This window comes from Lagenorhynchus albirostris, chromosome X (assembly GCF_949774975.1).
Source record: "Lagenorhynchus albirostris chromosome X, mLagAlb1.1, whole genome shotgun sequence".
NCBI lineage: Eukaryota > Metazoa > Chordata > Mammalia > Artiodactyla > Delphinidae > Lagenorhynchus > Lagenorhynchus albirostris.
Genome location: NC_083116.1, coordinates 119,332,549 through 119,352,862, shown reverse-complemented (window position 1 = coordinate 119,352,862; position 20,314 = coordinate 119,332,549). Strand labels below are relative to the sequence as shown.

The 20,314-nt window shown below is 42.8% G+C and overlaps 1 protein-coding gene across 1 annotated transcript in view; it reads left to right on the top strand.

The window, feature by feature from the left end:
- The window catches only part of GRPR (gastrin releasing peptide receptor), a 31,496-nt gene extending 11,656 nt beyond the window's left edge, over positions 1 to 19,840 (top strand). Inside the window, exons 2-3 of the mRNA XM_060137729.1 lie at positions 17,683 to 18,034; positions 19,451 to 19,840. Of these exons, the coding sequence (XP_059993712.1) occupies positions 17,683 to 18,034; positions 19,451 to 19,840 (742 nt within the window). The remainder of the gene's footprint in view (positions 1 to 17,682; positions 18,035 to 19,450) is intronic.
- The last annotated feature ends 474 nt before the right edge of the window (positions 19,841 to 20,314 follow it).

Here is a 20,314-nt window from a genome sequence, read left to right as displayed (position 1 = left end):
TAATGGGGATACATTTTATGGTTTCATTTGTCTGAAATTGTCTTTATTTAATGTCATTTGGAGAGGATAGAATTCTAGGCTGGCTGTTCTTGTCTTCCCCACTTTGAAGTTGCTATTCATTGTCCTCTGACTTCTGCTATGAAGAAGTCAGATGTCAGTTTCATTGTAGCTCCTTTAAAATTATTGATTTTTTTCTCTTTGACTCATTTTAAGATGTTTCTCTTTATCTTTGGTTTTCAACAGCATTACTATGTTGCACTTAGGTGTGGTTTTCTTTGTATTTTTCCTACTTGAGATTCATAGCTTTTTTTTTCAACCTGTGGCTTGATGATTTTAGCAACATTTGGAAAGTTCTCAACCATAACAACTTCAAAGATTGTTTCTGCCCCATTCTCTTTTTGCTCTCCTTCTTTATGCTGTCTACATGTAAATAGAATAACTGCAGGTTAACTTAAAGCTTTTCAAGTTTTTTTCCCCTTTTGGTTGTTTTTGCTTTTATTGATGCAGGCGATTTCATACTTCAGTCAGGCCTCTGTGACTGGGAACTATTTTAAACACAATTTCAGTTCACCATTTTGCCCATACATTTCTATTACCTTTTCTGTGTTTTCCATCCTTCTGTCTCACCGTACTTCACTCTGGCCATTTTCAGCTCAAAAATTCTCTCCAGTTGTGTCTAGTCTGCTTCTGAAGCTTCCATTTAATTCTTAATTTCAGTTACTGTATATTGCAATTCTAGAATTTCCATTTGATTCCATCTTGTCGCCTAATTTCTTGAATTAGTCCCAATATATTGTAAAATCCCTCTTTGGTAACTCTAACTTGTGGAACGTCTATAAATCTGTTTCTATTATATATTTCTTCTCTTGTTTTTCGACCATTTTGTTTTCTCTCCCAGTATATGAGGCAATTTTTGTTTGACAACTTGATTTTGTATATGAAGAAGTGTAGATAATTTGGGGCTCTGGATAGTATTATCTTCCAGAAAAGATTAACTTTTGCTTCTTGTGGGCAGGTAGGAGGTGGCGGTGTATCTGACCTTGTCAGGGATTGAATAGATTGGAGGCTGGGCTTGGTCTTTGTGAGAACTGGTCTATTTCTGGTTCAGTGCTACTACTAGGATGTACCTCTTCGGGCATCTCAACTGTAAGCCTGGGGTGTTTACCCTGGCTTCTCTCCTTTGTGGGCCCTGAACTCCATTTATTATTCCCCTTCATCCTGAAACTGCTAGAAGCTCTTCTCAGCTCTCAGTTTCTCTTGGTGCTGCTTGAAATTTGGTAAATGCCTTAAGGGGAAAATGATGCTGAGTAATAGCTTCATCTCTTTGCACTTCCTTTCTCTCCAGGATTTTGGCCCCTCAAATCCTTACTGCCTTGTTATTTCTCTGATGTTTTCAAAGGGATTTTCTAGCTTTTCATTTCTGGAGAGTTGGTCAGCAACAAGCTGGGTTGCCATTAGCAGAAGTGGAAAATCCTGTACCACCTCTCTTAAAGACCTGATCTGCTGCCCACCAAGCTATCCACATCCCAGTTCCTCTAAAGAGGAGTCCAGAACTACCTAGTCAGACCTTTGAGATCAGCATTCAGAGAAATCAGAGAGATCAGCATCAGCATTTAATTGCTCAAATTAAATCAGCAATTTAGATGCAGAGAAATGAGCTCTGGCTAACCTCAAAGTGAGTAAGTCAGGAATCTCAGCTGAGGCCTGCGGCAGTGGACACTGCCAAGTATTATAGGTACATCAAAGCCTCTGGGATCTTTCAACTAGGCCAGGTCTCTTAGCCCCAATAAGCAGGAGCGAGAGCTGACATTTAGTTATGCAGTGATTGATAAAAGCTGCAATTTTGTGGGAAGGACAGCGCCAAAATGTTGCTAAGATACGCTTCTTTAAACTTCAGTTCTTTATTACTTTTTCTTTTTTTGGATTGTACCCAGACTAATTGGCCAGTGGTGATAGCTAAAGGTTACATAGGAAAGAAATAGGGGGAAAATGTGAAATGCGGCACATAAAGAAATTTATTTCCAGTGTGAGCAGAATTTACTGTGACAATAGATAATAGGTCCATGTGACTCACTTATTTCTATGCTGTCTACATATAAATAGAATAACTACAGGTCAACTTTAAGCTTTTCAGGGTTTCTTTATTCTCTTTGGTGGTGCTTGTTTTTATTGTCAGGCAATTTAATACCAGGGTCAGGCCTCTGTTATGAGAAATACTTTAAACATAATTTTAAAACAATATAAAATTATGTAAAAACAAAATTACAGTAGTTTATCCGTGAGAACATATGGGAAATGCTTATTTATTTTAACATAAATGGCGGACAAAACAGATTGTTAAGAATTTCATTATCTTTTCCCTCTCCACTTTAAATGATTGGAAACATCACAGAAGAGCAGAAAAATCAGAATTTGGCATCTTTTCTTTCCTAGATTGTCAACAGAGGTGAAATTGAAGGTTAAAATGATGGCTTCAGGAATACATATATATACTACAAGATGAAGATAAATGTGGTCAGTATTTAGTTTTAAGCATTCTTCACTTGTGCTTTAAAAAGCCTGCAAATCCGAAGTGCTGTAGACAAATATAAGTGACTTGGGGATCCAGAGACGGAGGTTCTACTCTTGGTTTTCAGCTAACCGGCTGTGGGAACTCTGTGGGCACCAGTTTCCTCTTCTTTAAGTTAAGGAAATGGGACTTGAGGATGCCTAAGTTTTATATTCCATAGTTATATATAAAGCAGGTTTATAATCAAACATATTCTCATATGTCTGTACCATGATGACAGCAGGGCATATACCGACCTAGCATCATCTGTTCTGAGTCTTCCACGAAGGAGAATATACATGTGTGAGTATCATTCTCTTGTTCTTTAAGGACTTTACCTGGATGTATCTCAGTCCCTCGACCAGATTTTAAATCCTTAGTGGCCAGGGACTTTTATATCCATAGTGCCAAGGAGAGCCTGAGATACTAAATTAGTATTTAAATGTGCTGACAGATTGACTAAGTATCCTGAGCCATGAGTGTTTAATATTGGAAGACCAGTGCCAGAGGTTAGTGGCCTGTAGTCTTCACTATCACGAATTAATAAGCCTAATGGGCGGTTCAGTGTGAAATGCAAGACGGGCTTTCCTCTGTCTAAAGAAGGAACCACCAGCTCCAGTGTGGACAGGCAGAGAGCAACAGAAACGTGAGCCCTGGTCACACATTCAGTGCACATAGGCCAGGGACCGGGGAACCTTTTCCGTAAAGGGCCGTATAGTGGATATTTTTGGTTTTGTGGGCCATGAGGTCCCTGTTGCCACCACTCAACTCTGCCGTTATAGCGCAAAAGCAGCCATAGACATGATGTCAGCAAACGGTCATGGCTGAATTTCAGTAAAACCTTATTTATGGACACTGAAATGGGAATTTCGTGTAATTTTCACATGTTGTGAAGTATTCTTCTTCTTTTGATTTTTTCCCCCAACCATAAAAAATGTCAAAACCACTCAGCTTGTGGGCCATATGAAAACAGGCAGAAGGCCAGGTTTGGCCAGCTGGCCTTAGGTTGGTGTCCCTGATATACAGGCGTGTACACACTTGCTGAGGTGGTCATTTAGCAGAGAGAGTTTCCTATTTAGATGGAGTGGGACCTAAGGGGATCCATGACCCCTGTCCACTTAGCCAGGACAGACTTCCTAGGGAAGATCATAAAGACAGATCATACAGCTGTGTGATGCTTTACGGTATGAGGCACCATCATATCAGGCACATTAGCTTTTGGATCATCAAAAAATTGAGAGTCAAGCCAACGTTTTTAAGCCACATGTCTTTTCCAGCATGCCTGGGTCCTCTGTGACACTAACAGTTGTTTAAATAAAGAAAATGAGAGTTTTAAACCCAGACTTAGCTGGGTTCCAGCTCCCATAGGAGGGAGTATCTTTTCATTATGCGCTCATGTAAGCAAGTCACCTTAAAATTGCTAAAAAGGGAAATTGTGCTCAGGGAGAATCATTTCTTCAGTACCCCCAGGGATTCTTCTGGACTTGAAATGGTTAGAGAAATAGGATGTGTTTGGGTCACAGGAGATCTCTTGGGAAAAGCCTAATAAGATGGTGTCCTCCAGACTGATCTGGGGTAAGTGGACTTGAGAGGAGGATTTGGCTAGGAGCGTGGCAGCAGAGGAGTGGGTTATTTTGAGCATTGTGAGCCCATTTCCTTACCTGCAAGTAAGACAATACAGGCCAGACAAATTGGGTGCACAGTTCTAGATTTTTAATTTTAATTATATATTTGTTCAATAAGCAAAATAGGCATAAAATGAACAAGACATAGACCCAACACTTAAGAAACTCAGAGTCCTGTGACCCAGGGTGCATGAGCCTTTTTAATTTCCAGGATGGAATAAGAGAAAATGTCACTGAGTGTCCAGGGCTTATGCTTCTCTTGACCTCTTCTGTACCTAGTACAGGACCGTGCAAAAGTAGGTGCTGAAGATATGCTTTTGATTATTAAAAGTGCTAGTTTTTGAGGAGTGGGGATGCTTCACTTCATTTAGACGGGACGTGTTGCGCTGGAGCTAATCCTAGGAGGGATCTGTGAAGGCAGGGGCGTTGTCCTCTAGTGACCACCAGGGCTCCTCAGAGCTAAATGGACATGGTGCCCAGAGAGGCCAGCTGGTATCTGCAGAGCGCCGCCTGCTGGCTAGAGGAGTCATGGGCATCTTGAGGCAGAAATGCTTAGGCTATAGACTCTAAAAAAGATCTCAAATTGTATGCTCTGGATTCTGCCCAAAAGACAAAGGAAAGTTGGAAAGAAATATATCAAAACATCACATGTAAGACTTATGGATGATTTTCTTCTTTTTTTTTTTTAAGAATTCTCTGTCTAAATTTCTACAATGAACTGTTAACACTTTTATATTAAATTTTTTAACTGAAAAAAGTTGTTCAAATGAACTAACTTCCTCTAGACCACCTTCCTTGACATTGTCTTTGCTGAATCAAAGCAAACTTTTCCAACTGGTTCTTAAGATACCCCCAAAATTTCATGGTGACAGACTTACAAACTCTTTTTCCCTCCCTCCCTCCCTCTTCCTTCTTTCCTTTCTTCCTTCCCTCCCTCTTCCTTCCTTCCTTCCTTCTATTATGTTTTGGAGGTTCACATTTAATAGAGCACTATTCATAGTAAGGATAAATTCAAAAGCATTGAATTTTGTTGAAGAGATGTCTGAGTTTGAGCTCTGATTCTTCTAATTGTCAACTGTGTGACTTTGGGCAAATTATAAGCCTCAGTTTTCTGATCTGTAAAAAGGGATAAGGGTATTTACTTTTCATATTTCACAGGACTGTTGTAATTTTTGTCATGGTGAAATGAAATAATGTGTTGACTTCTTTATGAAATGTTAGAATTCCCAGTCAAAAAAGTGAGTGTACCATTAGCATGATTGTTGTTTCTGTTCATAAGGGAGCTAAGAGAGTGTGGTTGAAATCTCACCTGATTGATGTTCTAGTGGACAGTCACTTGAAAAGTGTTGGGAGCTGTACCAGGCACACAATAAGTGCTAATAAGTTTTGGTTAAATAAAAATTGAAAAAGAAAACGAAACTGAGACAGCCTGCTTATACAGAAATAGCTAATTATGGAAGTGGGATTAGAACACGGGGCTCCCAGTCTCCCTCCAGTCCCTCTCTCTCCCTGTCTTGGGCTCCTTCACCACTAGCGTTTACCTCCGTGATGCTGGCAGGATCAGCCTTCTGGGCCAGGAGACCTAATAAGCTACAAAGTTGGGTCACCATATCTCCACGTATAAAACCTCTCACAAAAGGTTATTTAGATATAGTGCTCTTAAATTTTTATAATTAGCCACAATGACTCATATGCCATGATGGTATTTTTGAGCTTTAATGATTCTTATTTTGAAATTAAAAAAAAGATAATGTATTTTACTGAGATAATTTAGAAACTTAGAAATTCTTTTTTTTTTTTTGCGGTACGCGGGCCTCTCACTGTTGTGGCCTCTTCCGTCGCGGAGCACAGGCTCCGGACGCGCAGACTCAGCGGCCATGGCTCACGGGCCCAGCCGCTCCACGGCATGTGGGATCTTCCCGGACCGGGGCACGAACCCGTGTCCCCTGCATCGGCAGGCGGACTCTCAACCACTGCGCCACCAGGGAAGCCCAGAAATTCTATTTTTATCCCCAATAATTTGAAGTATATTTAAAAACTGAAATTGTCTCATTTTCTGTATATGTTTGATAACTTAACTGGACCAGGGGAAGAACTGACATACTGGATGTGGTTGGTGGACCCCAGAGGTCACTTACAGACCTGGGCTTCCTGTGTTTCTCTGACCGAGGGTGATCCTGGCCAAGGGAAAGTGTGCGGCAGGCCGGAGTGCCCTGAATTAATACTGCAGGACAATTCTCGACCAAAGAGGGATGGGAGTCGGTGGGTAGACACACCAGCCTCCTCGGCCCTTGGTGGCAAGTTCTGGAATGTGCTCACCACAGTCTCTCAGGGGGTCCCCAGCTGGCCTGTGCTCCAGTTGCCCTGTGTGGTACCCTATATTGCCTTTCATCCCCTCCCTGTGCCACTTCCCCACTCCCTCCCTGTGCTTCCGGAGAGCCCCTCCCAAATAAACTACATGCACCTAAATCCTTGTCTCAGGGTCTGTTTGGGGGTGAATGACAATTTATATAGACAATTAATTACCCAGAGTCTACTATACCCTCCACGCTAGAGCATGGGTGATTTTTTTTTTCTTTGTGATTTTTTTTCCGATTCTCTGTGTATCTTCTATGCCACGCAGTAGAGTAAATGCAGGTTGCATAACTATAATTTGAGATGGGATTTATAAACGTTCTTCAAATTTTTTGGCTCATAAATTGCTGAGGGCTTCCCTGGTGGTGCAGTGGTTGGGAGTCCGCCTGCCGGTGCGGGGGACGCGGGTTCGTGCCCCGGTCCCGGAAGATCCCACATGCCGCGGAGCGGCTGGGCCCGTGAGCCATGGCCGCTGAGCCTGTGCGTCCGGAGCCTGTGCTCCACGACGGGAGAGGCCGCGGCAGTGGGAGGCCCGCGTACCGCAGGAAAAGAAAAAATAAATAAATAAATAAATTGCTGAAAAATTCTAACAAGTTATAAATATATGTTCCTCTCTCCGTAACATTTTTGAGGAATGGCCTTCGAACAACTTGTGCCAGGATGTTTGCACACCTACTGAAATTTAACTGGGTTACTGCTTTCCTTTGTCGTTTTAAACATACCCTCTGGCAACTGTAATATTTCATCCTGTTTATACCCCTTCTGATGGGCTCCTTACAGGATTAGCACTGAGCTTTGGAATTACATCATCCTGCTGAAACCCAGTTTGGGCCCAAGGGTCAATAGTTGCTCAACTCTTTCTGCCAAAGCACCATCAGATGTCCAACAGTTGCCTGTGTTTGTCTTCCCATTTTATACCTCAGCTTCTACATCCCTCAGAGCCCTACACTTCTGAAACCTTCCCCATGTCATTGGCTCTTTCTCTAGCCTCCTTCCAGCCTTTGGTTTTTAGTCCTTCCCTGATGCCTTTTTACCTCTGCTCCAGTGTCTCACTGAGATGGCCTCTTTAAGCCCTGAGAGTTCTGAATATATGAAAGAGTCCAGACCTCACTCTTGGCCTCAGGCCACAGAGAACTTCAGGGTGTATATATGGGGGTGAAAATGCAGGAGATTAGGTATAACAGACTCAAGGAGGAAGAATAAAAATTTTGTGTCTGTCTAGAAAGACACTACTTTCCCCATGGCTGCAGCAGGCAGGGAAGAGACACTCTGATCCTTTCTTTGGTTTTCTTCCTTAGTTCCAATACCAGTAAAGGGGAGCAGAATTTGCCCCAAAATGTGCCTCATTGGCATAAGGATAATTTTTGACTTTTTTTTTTTATTCTTTAAGAAAATAGCACAGGGACTTCCCTGGTGGCGCAATGGTTGAGAATCCGCCTGCCAATGCAGGGGACACGGGTTCGAGCCCTGGTCCAGGAAGATCCCACATGCTACGGAGCAACTAAGCCCCGGTGCCACAACTACTGAGCCTGCTCTCTAGAGCCCGCGAGCCACAACTACTGAGCCCACGTGCCACAGCTACTGAAGCCCATGCGGCTAGAGCCCATGCTCCGCTACAAGAGAAGCCACTGCAATGAGAAGCCCACGCACCGCAACAAAGAGTAGCCCCTGCTCGCCTCAACTAGAGAAAGCCTGCGTGCAGCAATGAAGACCCAACACAGCCAAAAATAAATAAATAAATAAATTTTTAAAAAGAAAATAGCACATATAGGAGAAGCTCTAAAAACTGAGTAGAAGTTACCCTGTTATAGGAAACATTTACATTTATAAGGGAAATCTCCATTTGTAAGGGTGTCTCCCTTTTGGTACCAGGAAAAAGAGGATGACTCTAAATCTCTAGAAACTTATCAATGTAGAAGGCATGGACTGAAATCTGTAGAATGAGCTTATACTTTACTGTTCTTTGCCTGGTAACCTCCTAGGACTGGCTCCTCCACCCACTTCTTTTTTTTTTTTTTTTTTTTTTTTGCGGTACGCGGGCCTCTCACTGCTGCGGCCTCTCCTGTTGCGGAGCACAGGCTCCGGACGCGCAGGCCCAGCAGCCATGGCTCACGGGCCCAGCCGCTCCGCGGCATGCAGGATCCTCCCGGACCAGGGCACGAACCCGTGTTCCCCGCATCGGCAGGCGGACTCTCAACCACTGCGCCACCAGGGAAGCCCTCACCCACTTCTTTGGTCTTTAGCTGAAGATGGTATTTAAGGTGATGGCTCGGGTCTTTTCAGGGAGTTACTCAGTTTTCCTGGGTCTCTCCCATGTTGTCAAGGAGGTATACATGTTATTAAACTTCTGTTTGTTTTTCTCCTGTTAAGCTGCCTTTTATTGTATGGGGTCTTAGTCAAGAACCTAGAAGGGTAGAGGGAAAATGATTTTTCTTCCCCTACACTAGAAAGCCCAGGTTGCCTGGTCAACCACAGGACCATCATTATAGGAAGCAGTAGGGCCTGGTGGTAGAGGCTTAGGGGAGAGCCTGCATGGGCTCAAATCTTGTTTCCACTGCTTAGCACTGATGGCCGTGGAAAGCGTACTTCGCATCATTTCCCTCATCTGTAAAAGAGCAATAATACTAGTACCTGCCACATATTATTTTACTACTAGAACTGTTGTGATGATAAAAAGCAACATTTTAAACAAAATTCATAGCTTAGTTACCTGATCCACAGGAAGTCTCCAGTAAGTTTTAGCCATTATTATTGTTGTTGTTTTTAACAGAATCAATCTAATTGAAACCCAGGTACAAAATGGTCTTGTTCCTCCGCAATCTGTTACAAGAAAGAATCCCCACATGATAGTTACAGTAAGCCTTTGAAGAAAGTAAATATTTAGAAGTCTAACTGCCTGCATCCATTGTACCCCAAATGTCTCTTCCATCTGCTGGATGGAGGAATAAACAAAAATACCTTGATTGGGAAACAGAGCCTTCCTTACATAATCAGAGGTAGAACTCTACATACAGGAAGGTCATCTCATTGACGTGAATCCATACTAAAGAGCAAATGACTGATACACACTCCCTTCCTCAGAGCAGGGAGACAGTGGGCTCCCACAGGGGGAGAACACAATGGAGGGGAAATTTTGGTTCACAAAGGTGTAACTTCAGGATTTTACTCAGAGGTGGTCCTGCGTGGATCCACGATCTGTATCTGGATCTCTCTGAAGAAAATAAGAAAAAATAAGAGTACACTTTGTAATGTGGATCTTGATCCTCTGTCTTGGTCTGAGTTTTAAGCTCCCCTCTTCCGGAGACAAGAAGGTCTTCACTGCAGACCCTTAGAAAGCCCCCTGAAACCTTAGCTAAATTTTCTGGAAAGTGTGTTCTGGGACAATGGACCCCAAAGTGGAGTTCACTTCTACTTATTTTGATTTTTATTTAAAAATAAGGATGAATTAAAAGTTAATACTGTGTAGTATCCAAATTGAGGCTCAACCTGTCACTGAGTCCACGTCAGAGGGTCCCTTGTCATGTGCAGCTCAGGCAGCAGGAGTGGGGTTCCCGCCATGTACAAGTCTCAACAATGACCTTACTCTTCCCTGCACTTTCAGCTAATGGAGGGGCATTACAGACTGACATCTGCTTGTGCATAATCTAGTTTTAATTAACCTCCCTAAATGAACATTAGCTTAAAAATATTCCTGCCAAAACAAAACAGAGCAAAACAAAACCCCACAGATTGTAGATGATACTAAAATTGCAACTCCAAGAGAACAATATGAACATAGCAGAGAAGACACTTCCCTCATTCCTGGTAGAGTCGCTAATCAGATATGACACATTCAATCCCATTGAAATTATAATTATAATAAAGTTTTTCCCATGACAACAGCATTTACTGTTAATAAAATATATACCACATTATTTTAAGATTATTATTTTACTACTTGCTCGTCTTTTAAAAATTCTATATTTTAGAGTAAGTTTTCTCCCCAACCTGTTTATGAACTCTTGTGTAATACCCACCCACATTCCACAATGAACATTTCCTAGATTTTGTTCTTACTCTCTTTGTAGCACATATATATGTAAAGTATATAATAATTATATGTCTCTCTAGTATATATATTTGTCTGTTTGTTTTGTTTTATTTTACTGAACTCTGGAAAGTAAGGTACAAACATCCTGACCTTTCACTTCTAAGTACGTTTGTGTATTTCCTAAGAACAAGGACACTCTTCTACATAACCCCAATGCTGCTATCATACCTAATGAAATTAACAATAATTCCTTAATACCAAGTAATGTGTAATCCATGATCAAATTTCCTCCATTGTCCCCAAAATGTCTTTTATAGCTTTTTTTGCCTCCTAAATCCAGGACCAAATCAAGGCATATGCATTGCATTTGGTTATTATATCTCTTTTTTTCTGGCTTTATTATGACACAATTGACACATAACATTGTATAAGTTTAAGGTGTATAACATAATAATTTGACATAGGACATATTGTGAAAAAGATTACTTGTTATATCTCTTTAATCTCCTTTAAGGTAGAATAGTAGCTCCCCTACATTCGTCTAAAACGATGATGTTGACTGTTTTGATGAATCCAGGCCAGTTATCTTGTAGAATGTGCCAGAAGTGGATTTGTCTGATTGTTTCTTCAAAGTAGATTCAGGTTAAAAATTGGAGACAAGAACACTGCATAGGCAATGTTATGTCCTTCCCATTGCATTGCATAGGAGGCACAGGATCGCAGATTGTCCTGCTATCAGTGATGCTAAGTTTGATCAGGGCCACATTATGAATTTCCTGGGCCCTTTGCACTTTTACCTTCATGGGATCCTTTCGCCATAAAACATATAAAAAAGTATATTTTATAGGTGTATTGGCACAAAGGTAAATATAATCCAAGGTGGATTATGTTTATTTTTTTCCTGATTTTAAAAGAAATTAAAACATTTTCCCGAGCCTCTAAAGTTATCATGGGCCCCAGACCCGTGCCTGCCTAATGGAGAAGTTCGCCCTGGGTTTGACCCCTTGATTAGAGAGGTGACCTCTGGACCTCCCCAACATAAAGGTGCATTTTCCTTTTGTAATTAAATAGTAATCTGTGGGGAAACTCTTTGAGACTATGTGTATATCTTGTTCCCCGAAAACCACTCCCTCAGTGGTTTTACTATTTTTGCTTGAATCAGTTATTACATTGAAGGTTGCAGGAATTATGTCCTGTTCAGGGATGAGAATACTGAGGTGCAAGGAGTCTGTGATTTGTCCAAGATCACAAAGCTAGTGGGTAGAATCACCATTAGGAACTAGGTGTCTCTGCTCCCAAATTCACATTAGAGCCCCAAGGAAACTGGAGTATATTAAGAAGGAGTGAAAAAGAGCATTGGAGTTATTTGGCCCAGAGAGAAGAACAGAAAAGGATGACTATAATCTGTTACATAACTAAAGATAACAGTTGATGGGTACCAAGGACCAGCAAACTCTCCATTTGCAATGTAATAGCTCAAAGGAGGTAAGACTCCATTGCTCTGGACCACAGTCATTTTACAAACCAGCTAATAATTGCCTCACATTTCTTCAGAAAAGTTCTTGGCATTATTCTCAGGAGGAGATAAAGCCAATGTTTAATAGTCTTGTCAAATCTTATTAGGTATTAGGATTCTAATTTAAATGCTGACAATGTGTCAATTACCCTAGAGAACATTTAGTTCATTTCGTTTTCTCTTCACCTCAGGCCTCTCCAGGTAGCGTGCATTAGGATTGTAATCGAGGTTTTAAAATATTGTTGTTCAACAATTCCTACAGACTTCGGTAGGTAATTGTGAACAAATAGGGGCTGAAATGCTGGATCCTTAAAACTAAACAAACTGCCCGTGTTTGAATAAAAGACATACCTTTCTGTGGGCAAAGGTTGCCAACCCTGGGTGTGGAAGCCAGCTACTTCTACTTGCCAAGAATCCCTTTGACACGTTAATCTTGCAGAGAGAATGTTTTGGACCTTTCCGGTGTTTGCATAAGAAAAATGAAGCACGGATGTTTTCAGAAGTGGGAAGCAATTGTCTTTGGCCCCATATTGTCAGAGGAGTGAATTGGTCATTCTGTGGAAGAATGACTCTTACTAGGTGTGCGAAAGTGAATCTGCTGTCGCTTATTTATGAGAAGTTGAAAATAAAAGACACATCTGCAAGTCCCATATTATTAATCTTAATTGATTAGCAAGTATTTGCTGAGCCTCTACTTTGCAATAAGTGGTAAGAGGAACAGGGGACCTGGAGCATTTTCAGTGATACAGAAAGAAGAGAAGAGGAGAAGATATAAGCTTCTGACCTCAGGAACTTACGAGAAAGTCAGGTAGAAAAGACATGCCCATGGAAAGCTAGCAAGCAATTCAAGGTAGTGCAGAGTAAGCGTAACACGAGAAGAGTAAAATTAGACAGGTTGGGAGAAGCAACGGGAATTATCGAGGCCTAGATTGATCAGCAAAAGCTTCAAGATGATACTTATAAGCTGGAATTTGGAAGGACAGCCTTCAGATGAATGGAGACTCTGGAATCAGGCATGACGAAAGGGCAGAGGCAAGAAAGTGATGGCGAATTTAAGAATAGGACACAGACTAGTCTCTCTCTTGAGTACAATCGAAAGTTGACAGCTCTTTCTTTCAAAGGACCGGAAGTGGGGGATAATCTATGCGAAATGATCCTGGAAATAAAATCTGATGATGGCTTTAAATGACCACCATGTCTAATTGTTCTAAATAAGGCTCTTTTGTTGACAAAGAATGGTTGCCACTTAAACTAACTCAAGTGAAAAGGGAACGGGAGAATTGTAAGATTATAACAGAACACCTCTTGGACATTCAAAAGTAATTTGTGGGCCAGGAACCAAGGACCCTCTGTACGACTTAGAGCCACATCATCTCAGCTTCTTCTGCTTTTATATCTGCCTCATTCTCTTTGTCTCACTCTACCTACTTTGCTTATTCATCTTGCACTGATCCCTTCCTCAGCATCATAATATTTTATTGCCATCATCTACGATTGACTAACTACATCCTCTCAATTTTTCAGTTTAAATGCTTAAGAGAAAGAGAGACTCTTTGGTAGTTGGCCAGGCAGTTTTTCGGCTGGTTTCGATTATTATTGGCTGGTATCCATCCTAGTCCAACCAGTCATCACTCTTAAACGAGAACCGCCCAGTGGGGTCTCCCTTCATTGGGAGCTCCAGGCAGAGCAGCCCAAACCAGAAGATACAGACTGCTATGTTCCAAGCTCTATAGAACCATTAGACTTCCAGGGAACAGTTGGTATGTTCCGTACGCATTTGGGAAATGGCTGGTCTATTTTTCTATCTCTAGGAAGGATTTTCCCAGAGCTTTCTTCTTAAAGAGCTGTACTATCCTGAAAAGAGCTGGTCCCAAATTGAATATTGACTTCACCACCTCTGAAACCATCTGAGCTTCAATTTGTTGCCTGTAGAGTGGGGATAATAGCACCTACCTGTTGGAGTTGTCTGGAACATAAATGAGATCATTTCAATGCTATTCTCTGCTTGGCACAAGGCAAGAGCTTAGTAAACGGGATTTCTGTAATTTCTTTGCTATTTTATGAATATTTCATAATAGAAAACTGTTGGCAGTGCATTTTTACTTATTTTTTAATTGTAAAAATGATATATGAATATTTTAAAGCAGACCCTACACATTATATTATTTCACTGATAAATATTTTAGGGTGTGTTTTTGTTTTGGGGGTTTTTTTTGGGCTGCGTTGGGTCTTCGTTGCGGTGCTCTGGCTTCTCATCGCAGTAGCTTCTCTCGTTGTGGAGCATGGGCTCTAGAGCGCAGGCTCAGTAGTTGCGGCACATGGGCGTAGTTGCTCCGCAGCATGTGGGATCTTCCCGGACCAGAGCTCAAACCCGTGTCCCCTGCGTTGGCAGGCGGATTCTTAACCACTGCGCCACCAGGGAACTCCTAGGGTGTGTTTTTAATAAATAAAGATTTTTTAAAAGCACAGAACCACAATACCACTATTATACCTAATACATTAAAGATAATTCCTTGATATCACCAGTACTAAATCTATATTTGATTTTCTTCAATAGTCTCAAAAATATCTTTTTATGGTTGTTTGGTTTGGATCAAAATCCAAAAGGAGTCTACATATTGCACTGATATCAGTCAGTCTATAAACCATTTTCTCTGCTCTTCTATGCCATATATTTGTTGAAAAAATGGGGTCATTATTCCTGTAGAATTTTCCAGTTCAGGATTTGACTGACTGCGTCATCTAGCAGGTTCTTCTATCCCCACATTCCTTGAAAACTGGTACATAGATCTAGAGGCTTATTTAGATTTAGATTCAAATTATTTCTCTGGCAAAACTATAAAAGAAATATTTTATACTATCTTTTATGTTTTAAAAGTTGTGAATTTGAAATAGTAGCTCAATAGTTCCCATGGCATTTTGCACTTAGGAATACAAGACTCCCAAGAGAGAAGGAGGTAAGCCATTCGCTCTGGTTTCTGCTTCATGCCTGAAGGAATCACCTTCCCTTGGAGAGTTAATGGTACTTGTGACTGCTATCTGCCAGAAAATGTACATGGAAGTCATAACTACCAGTTTATCTCTAATGGATTTATCAGAGATATCTTTAGTCATATACATCTCTGGCTGAGGATATTCACATATCTTTCATTAAAAATATCAATTCCGGGCTTCCCTGGTGGCGCAGTGGTTGAGAGTCCACCTGCCGATGCAGGGTACACGGGATCGTGCCCCGGTCCGGGAAGATCCCACATGCCGCGGAGCGGCTGGGCCCGTGAGCCATGGCTGCTGAGCCTGTGCGTCCGGAGCCTGTGCTCCGCAACGGGAGAGGCCGCAACAGTGAGAGGCCCGCGTACCGCAAAAAAAAAAAAAAAAAAAAAAAATCAATTCCTTGACTACATTCTAAACTAGGAATTAAAATGTTTGAAATGACTAGTGACTAGAGAAAGCACCACAGGACAGTAGAACCTCCTTTGAAATTTTTTTTTAATAAGTGTTTTTTTTGTTTTGTTTTTTTCGCCATGCCGTGTGGCATGTGGGATCTTAGTTCCCAGACCAGGGATTGAACCCGCCCCCCTCCCCTGCATTGGAAGCGCGGAGTCTTAATCACTGGACCGCCAGGGAAGTCCCTGTAATTGTTTTAAATGCACTAATACAAATTATGGACGGAAAAGCAAACCCGGGTACACAGAAGCAGGACTACAGTGTTGTTCTGGAGTGTTGGGGATATCTGATAAATACTCACCTTTTCTCCCCTACCTGAAGTGGGAACAGAGAACTAGATATAGAAATAAGACAGATGACAATAAAAATAATTACTTCTATATCTCATAAAGCTGTTTGGAGAATGTGACCTAGGTGCCCAGCAATAATGAACTTGCAGACACTCTGATCTTCTAAATTACATATGCCACTCCCCTTGTCAGGGACACTTAGATAAGCACAGGTCTCTCTAAGCCCAGTGCACATGCTGGGTTCTTTTTCCCAAACTCAAACCACTCAAAACTCACTACCCCTTCCCTGGAGGGTCGCAGAAAGTGAGCGAGAAGTCAGAGTGCAGCCAAGAGTGGTAACTCAATGGAGGTTTGATCAACATGGAAATAAGTGGAAATAACTGTTCCTTTCTCACTGAAGTCCACTATATAAAAGAGCATCACAGGCAGAACCCAGTGTCAGCACAGCGTTTTCAACAATGAACACCCTCACATTTAGGTGGTCCCAACGCATATCACCCTCTACACTATAGCAGCTCATGTGCAGTAGAACAAATGTTTGTGCCGTGTGTGCAAATCGCAGTGCTGGCAGATACCAAGATAGAAAAAGACCCAGTCTTTGCCCCCCAAAGGCTCATCCTCTAGTGGGTTCTCAACAGGTGGACCCAAAATAAGTGTGTGGCCCACTGTGCTAGGCGTTGTGTGGGGAGTTGTAGCAGGCATGGAGATGCTCTGCTCAGACCTCCCTTGAAGGAAAGACTTGCTGTTCAGCTCTCAGCTCCTTCTGGGTCCACTTCACGTTTCAAGCTATGGTCATGCTCTTCTTGGGCAGCTCCTGCCTAGTGACAGAACCAGGTAGCAACTGAGGTCACCTTCTTTTTGGGTGGCTGCAGCCAGTGACCAAGCCAGGTGGTGATACAAGGGCTTGGCCATTTCCACCAAGACAGGACCCCTTCATTGGGCAATCTTTGCTCCTGAGCTTCCCATTGGGCTGGTGTAGGGCGACCAGCTGTCACCGTCACTGGGACTGAGAAGTTTCCCAGGGCATAGGACTTTCAGTGCTAAAACTGGGAAATGTCCAGGCAAACTAGGATGGTTGGTCACCTTGGCTGGCGTAGACCTTGTCAGATCTGCATCAGGGTCTGACAGCTCCCTCTGCCCAGTCCTGCCTCCTTCCCTTTCCCCACAGGTGTTCATCAACAATAAACTCTGTGTCCTCCTGACTACATCTCAATGTCTCATTCCCAGAGCACTCGACCCACGACAGGGGCACAGGTAGCACAGAAACCAGGAAGGACCTAAATATTGCAAGAGAAGATGAGGCTGAAAGAGAGGGGGCGGGGCGGGGAGATTCATTTGTTAATTACAGGGATGCTTCTGTGTGTGACTTTTTCAGCGGACTATTTGTTCTGCAACCTTTGAAAAAGAAAAGAGGCTTATGTAAATACTCAGTGACAAAAGGTTTCCTAAACTACATTTGAATACTCAAAATGAAGGCTTTGCCAAAAAAAAAAAAAAAAAAGCCAACCTTCTTGTTCCAGCATCCTTTGTTAAACACGCGTTGTTATTCATTTCTGTGATTTAAGAAGAAAAATAAATGGAGCTTCAGGTTTTCTGAGAAGTATTCTTAAAATCAAGAAAGAATGTGGGCAGAATATTACTGCAGGGGGAAGGGAGCAGCACCCTTCAGGGCCAGGACTAGGATGAAGTGAGCCAGGTACTTGGGGTGCAGCATTTAAGGAGGTGCTCGCTGTCAGTTCAGAGTCAGCGCTTGCATGAACCTGACAGTCAACGCCTCCTTAAGTATTGCACCTCAGGGGCCTCACTGGCCTCACCCTAGTCCCGGCCCAGGCACCCATAATAGTAATAGATAACTTCCCTCTTCCCTGCCCCAGGTACAAAGCCATCGTCCGGCCAATGGATATCCAGGCCTCTCACGCCCTGATGAAGATCTGCCTCAAAGCCGCACTGATCTGGATCATCTCCATGTTTCTGGCCATCCCAGAGGCTGTATTTTCTGACCTACATCCCTTCCATGAGGAAAGCACCAACCAGACCTTCATTAGCTGTGCCCCGTACCCACACTCTAATGAGCTGCACCCCAGAATCCACTCCATGGCTTCCTTCCTGGTCTTCTACATCATCCCGCTGTCGATCATCTCTGTTTACTACTACTTCATCGCCAAAAATTTGATCCAGAGTGCTTACAATCTACCCGTGGAAGGGAATATACACGTCAAGAAGCAGGTAGGTGCTTAGAAGTGATTCATTTCCTCCTTGGGGATTTGATTTCTTGCGTTTCTTTAGGACTCCACTGACAAGTTCAGTATCTGGGTGGTCACGTTGCCTGATTCTGCAGTAGAAGTGGTGAGTGATCTGTGGCCAGATGGTAAACAGGAGCTCCTAGCTTCAGAAGACTTGGCATGCAGGTGTTCTTTAAGAATCTGGTTCTCTTATTAAAGAAACCTAGGCAAGCGAGGTGTGGAGAACCTGAAAGCTTTGGAGTATGGGTTTCTTTTTGAGAAAAATCTGTTGTTGTTTTTTAAAAAATAAAATGTTGAGGCTCCTAGGGATGTGAGTTCTTTAAGCTCCAATCACATTGTTTGGGTGGGAAGACAGTTACCACATGTGATAAAGCAGAAAGGGCAGGAAAACGAGGCTGGTTGAAGAAAAAGCAGTAGTTTGATTAAGATGGGTTCACATTGATTTGAGTTCAAATCCAGGCTTCCTGACTTACTTACCCTTTCTGAGAGTCAGTTTTTTATCCATGATGAGGGTAATAACCCATATATTGTAAGGCTGTTGGAGGATCACAAGAGAGACACATGTACCCCCAGATGGCCCAGAGTGCAGGATGCCCTCCTTATGTGTTAGGCTCCCTTCTCCAATCCCCCTGTCACCCCCGTAATTTCATCCTGTGGTATAAATGGTAGAAACCAGGGGCTCTGGCTTTGTCGTCTTCATCAGTTTTTGTCTTCTAGTCCAAATGTAGATCGTGTAGTATTTATGATGGAAAAGCAGAAAGACTCCCTCCATTTCAAACGTGTAGCTGACTCAGTTGGAGGCTTCACCCTCTAAAATTCTTTTTTTCCCTCATCAATTATGGGGGGAAAATGGCAGTTCTCAGTGAAACTGTCTCCCTGCTTGAAAGACCTCTCAATGGTGAACATCCATTGTACCCCAGATTCTTTAACGAGAACAATGTTTCCCCTTGCCGTAGCAGAGGGAGTTGGGAAAAAAAGGAGATGCTCAGCCCGCTTTTCTCTGAGACCCTTCCTGTGTTATATAGGCCAGAAAAAACTTGAGAGTAAAAAAAATAATAATAGGCAGTTATCTTGGTTTGGCGAATGAGGAAGAACAAAGCTGGCTGCTTTTTCAGGCCTCAGAGGGAAGAAGAAATTATTAACTGTGGAGCCGAGAAAGACATGAAGTCATATGGCTGATAACTGCACCAATGCCCTCCTGAGGACAGAGGGGCACTTACTAGAATTTCATCGTGCAGTCCACTCAAGCATGTAATCAACTTTGTTTAAAGAGCTCAGAGGCACATTGGAACTATTGAACTTGTTTTCTGTGGCCTTGTGAGCCCGTCCATTTCCCTAATTCATTTTCCCCATCTTTTGCTCTGCCCACATCTTTGCCTCTGTGTCACTCTGTCCTCAGATCGAATCCCGGAAGCGCCTGGCCAAGACAGTGCTGGTGTTTGTGGGTCTCTTTGCCTTCTGCTGGCTCCCCAACCATGTCATCTACCTGTACCGCTCCTACCACTACTCCGAGGTGGACACCTCCGTGCTCCACTTCGTCACCAGCATCTGCGCTCGCCTCCTGGCCTTCACCAACTCCTGCGTGAACCCCTTTGCCCTCTACCTGCTGAGCAAGAGTTTCAGGAAACAGTTCAACACCCAGCTCCTCTGTTGCCGGCCCAGCCTGATGACCCGGTCTCACAGCTCCGGCAGAAGCACCACCTGCATGACCTCCTTCAAGAGCACCACACCCTCCGCGGCCGCCTTCAGCCTCATCAACGGAAACATCTGTCACGAGGGGTACGTCTAGACTGACCCTTGACCCTGCCCCCTAGGGACTCCTGACTTTGCCTTATGGCTGGTAAGGAACCCTCGCCTCTGTTGTTGTCTCTGTACCCTCCAAAGACCCTTTGGCAGGCTCATGAGCGATGTGGGCGGGTTGGGGGGAGGCCCAAATGGGTCACCATTATGTTGGAAAGGCCCATCAAGGCGTGTGTTTTCCATTTCAACTTGTGAATGCTGCTTCTGACGCAGAGCAAACTTTCCCTTTTTTGGAAAAGGGAACAAATAGGAAATCATTATTTTAAGCATTAAACCCTGACATACAGATGTGCTCAACTAAGTCATAGAAACTATACGAACAACCAGATTTATAGAGCAGAGAAATTGTACACTGAATGTCCACTTTGTGAAAGACTTCACCTTGTCATTTCTTTAAGCACCAGTCAGTGCTTTAAGAATACGATTTGAGTCATTTTTCAGGAATACTTATAATCACAAACCA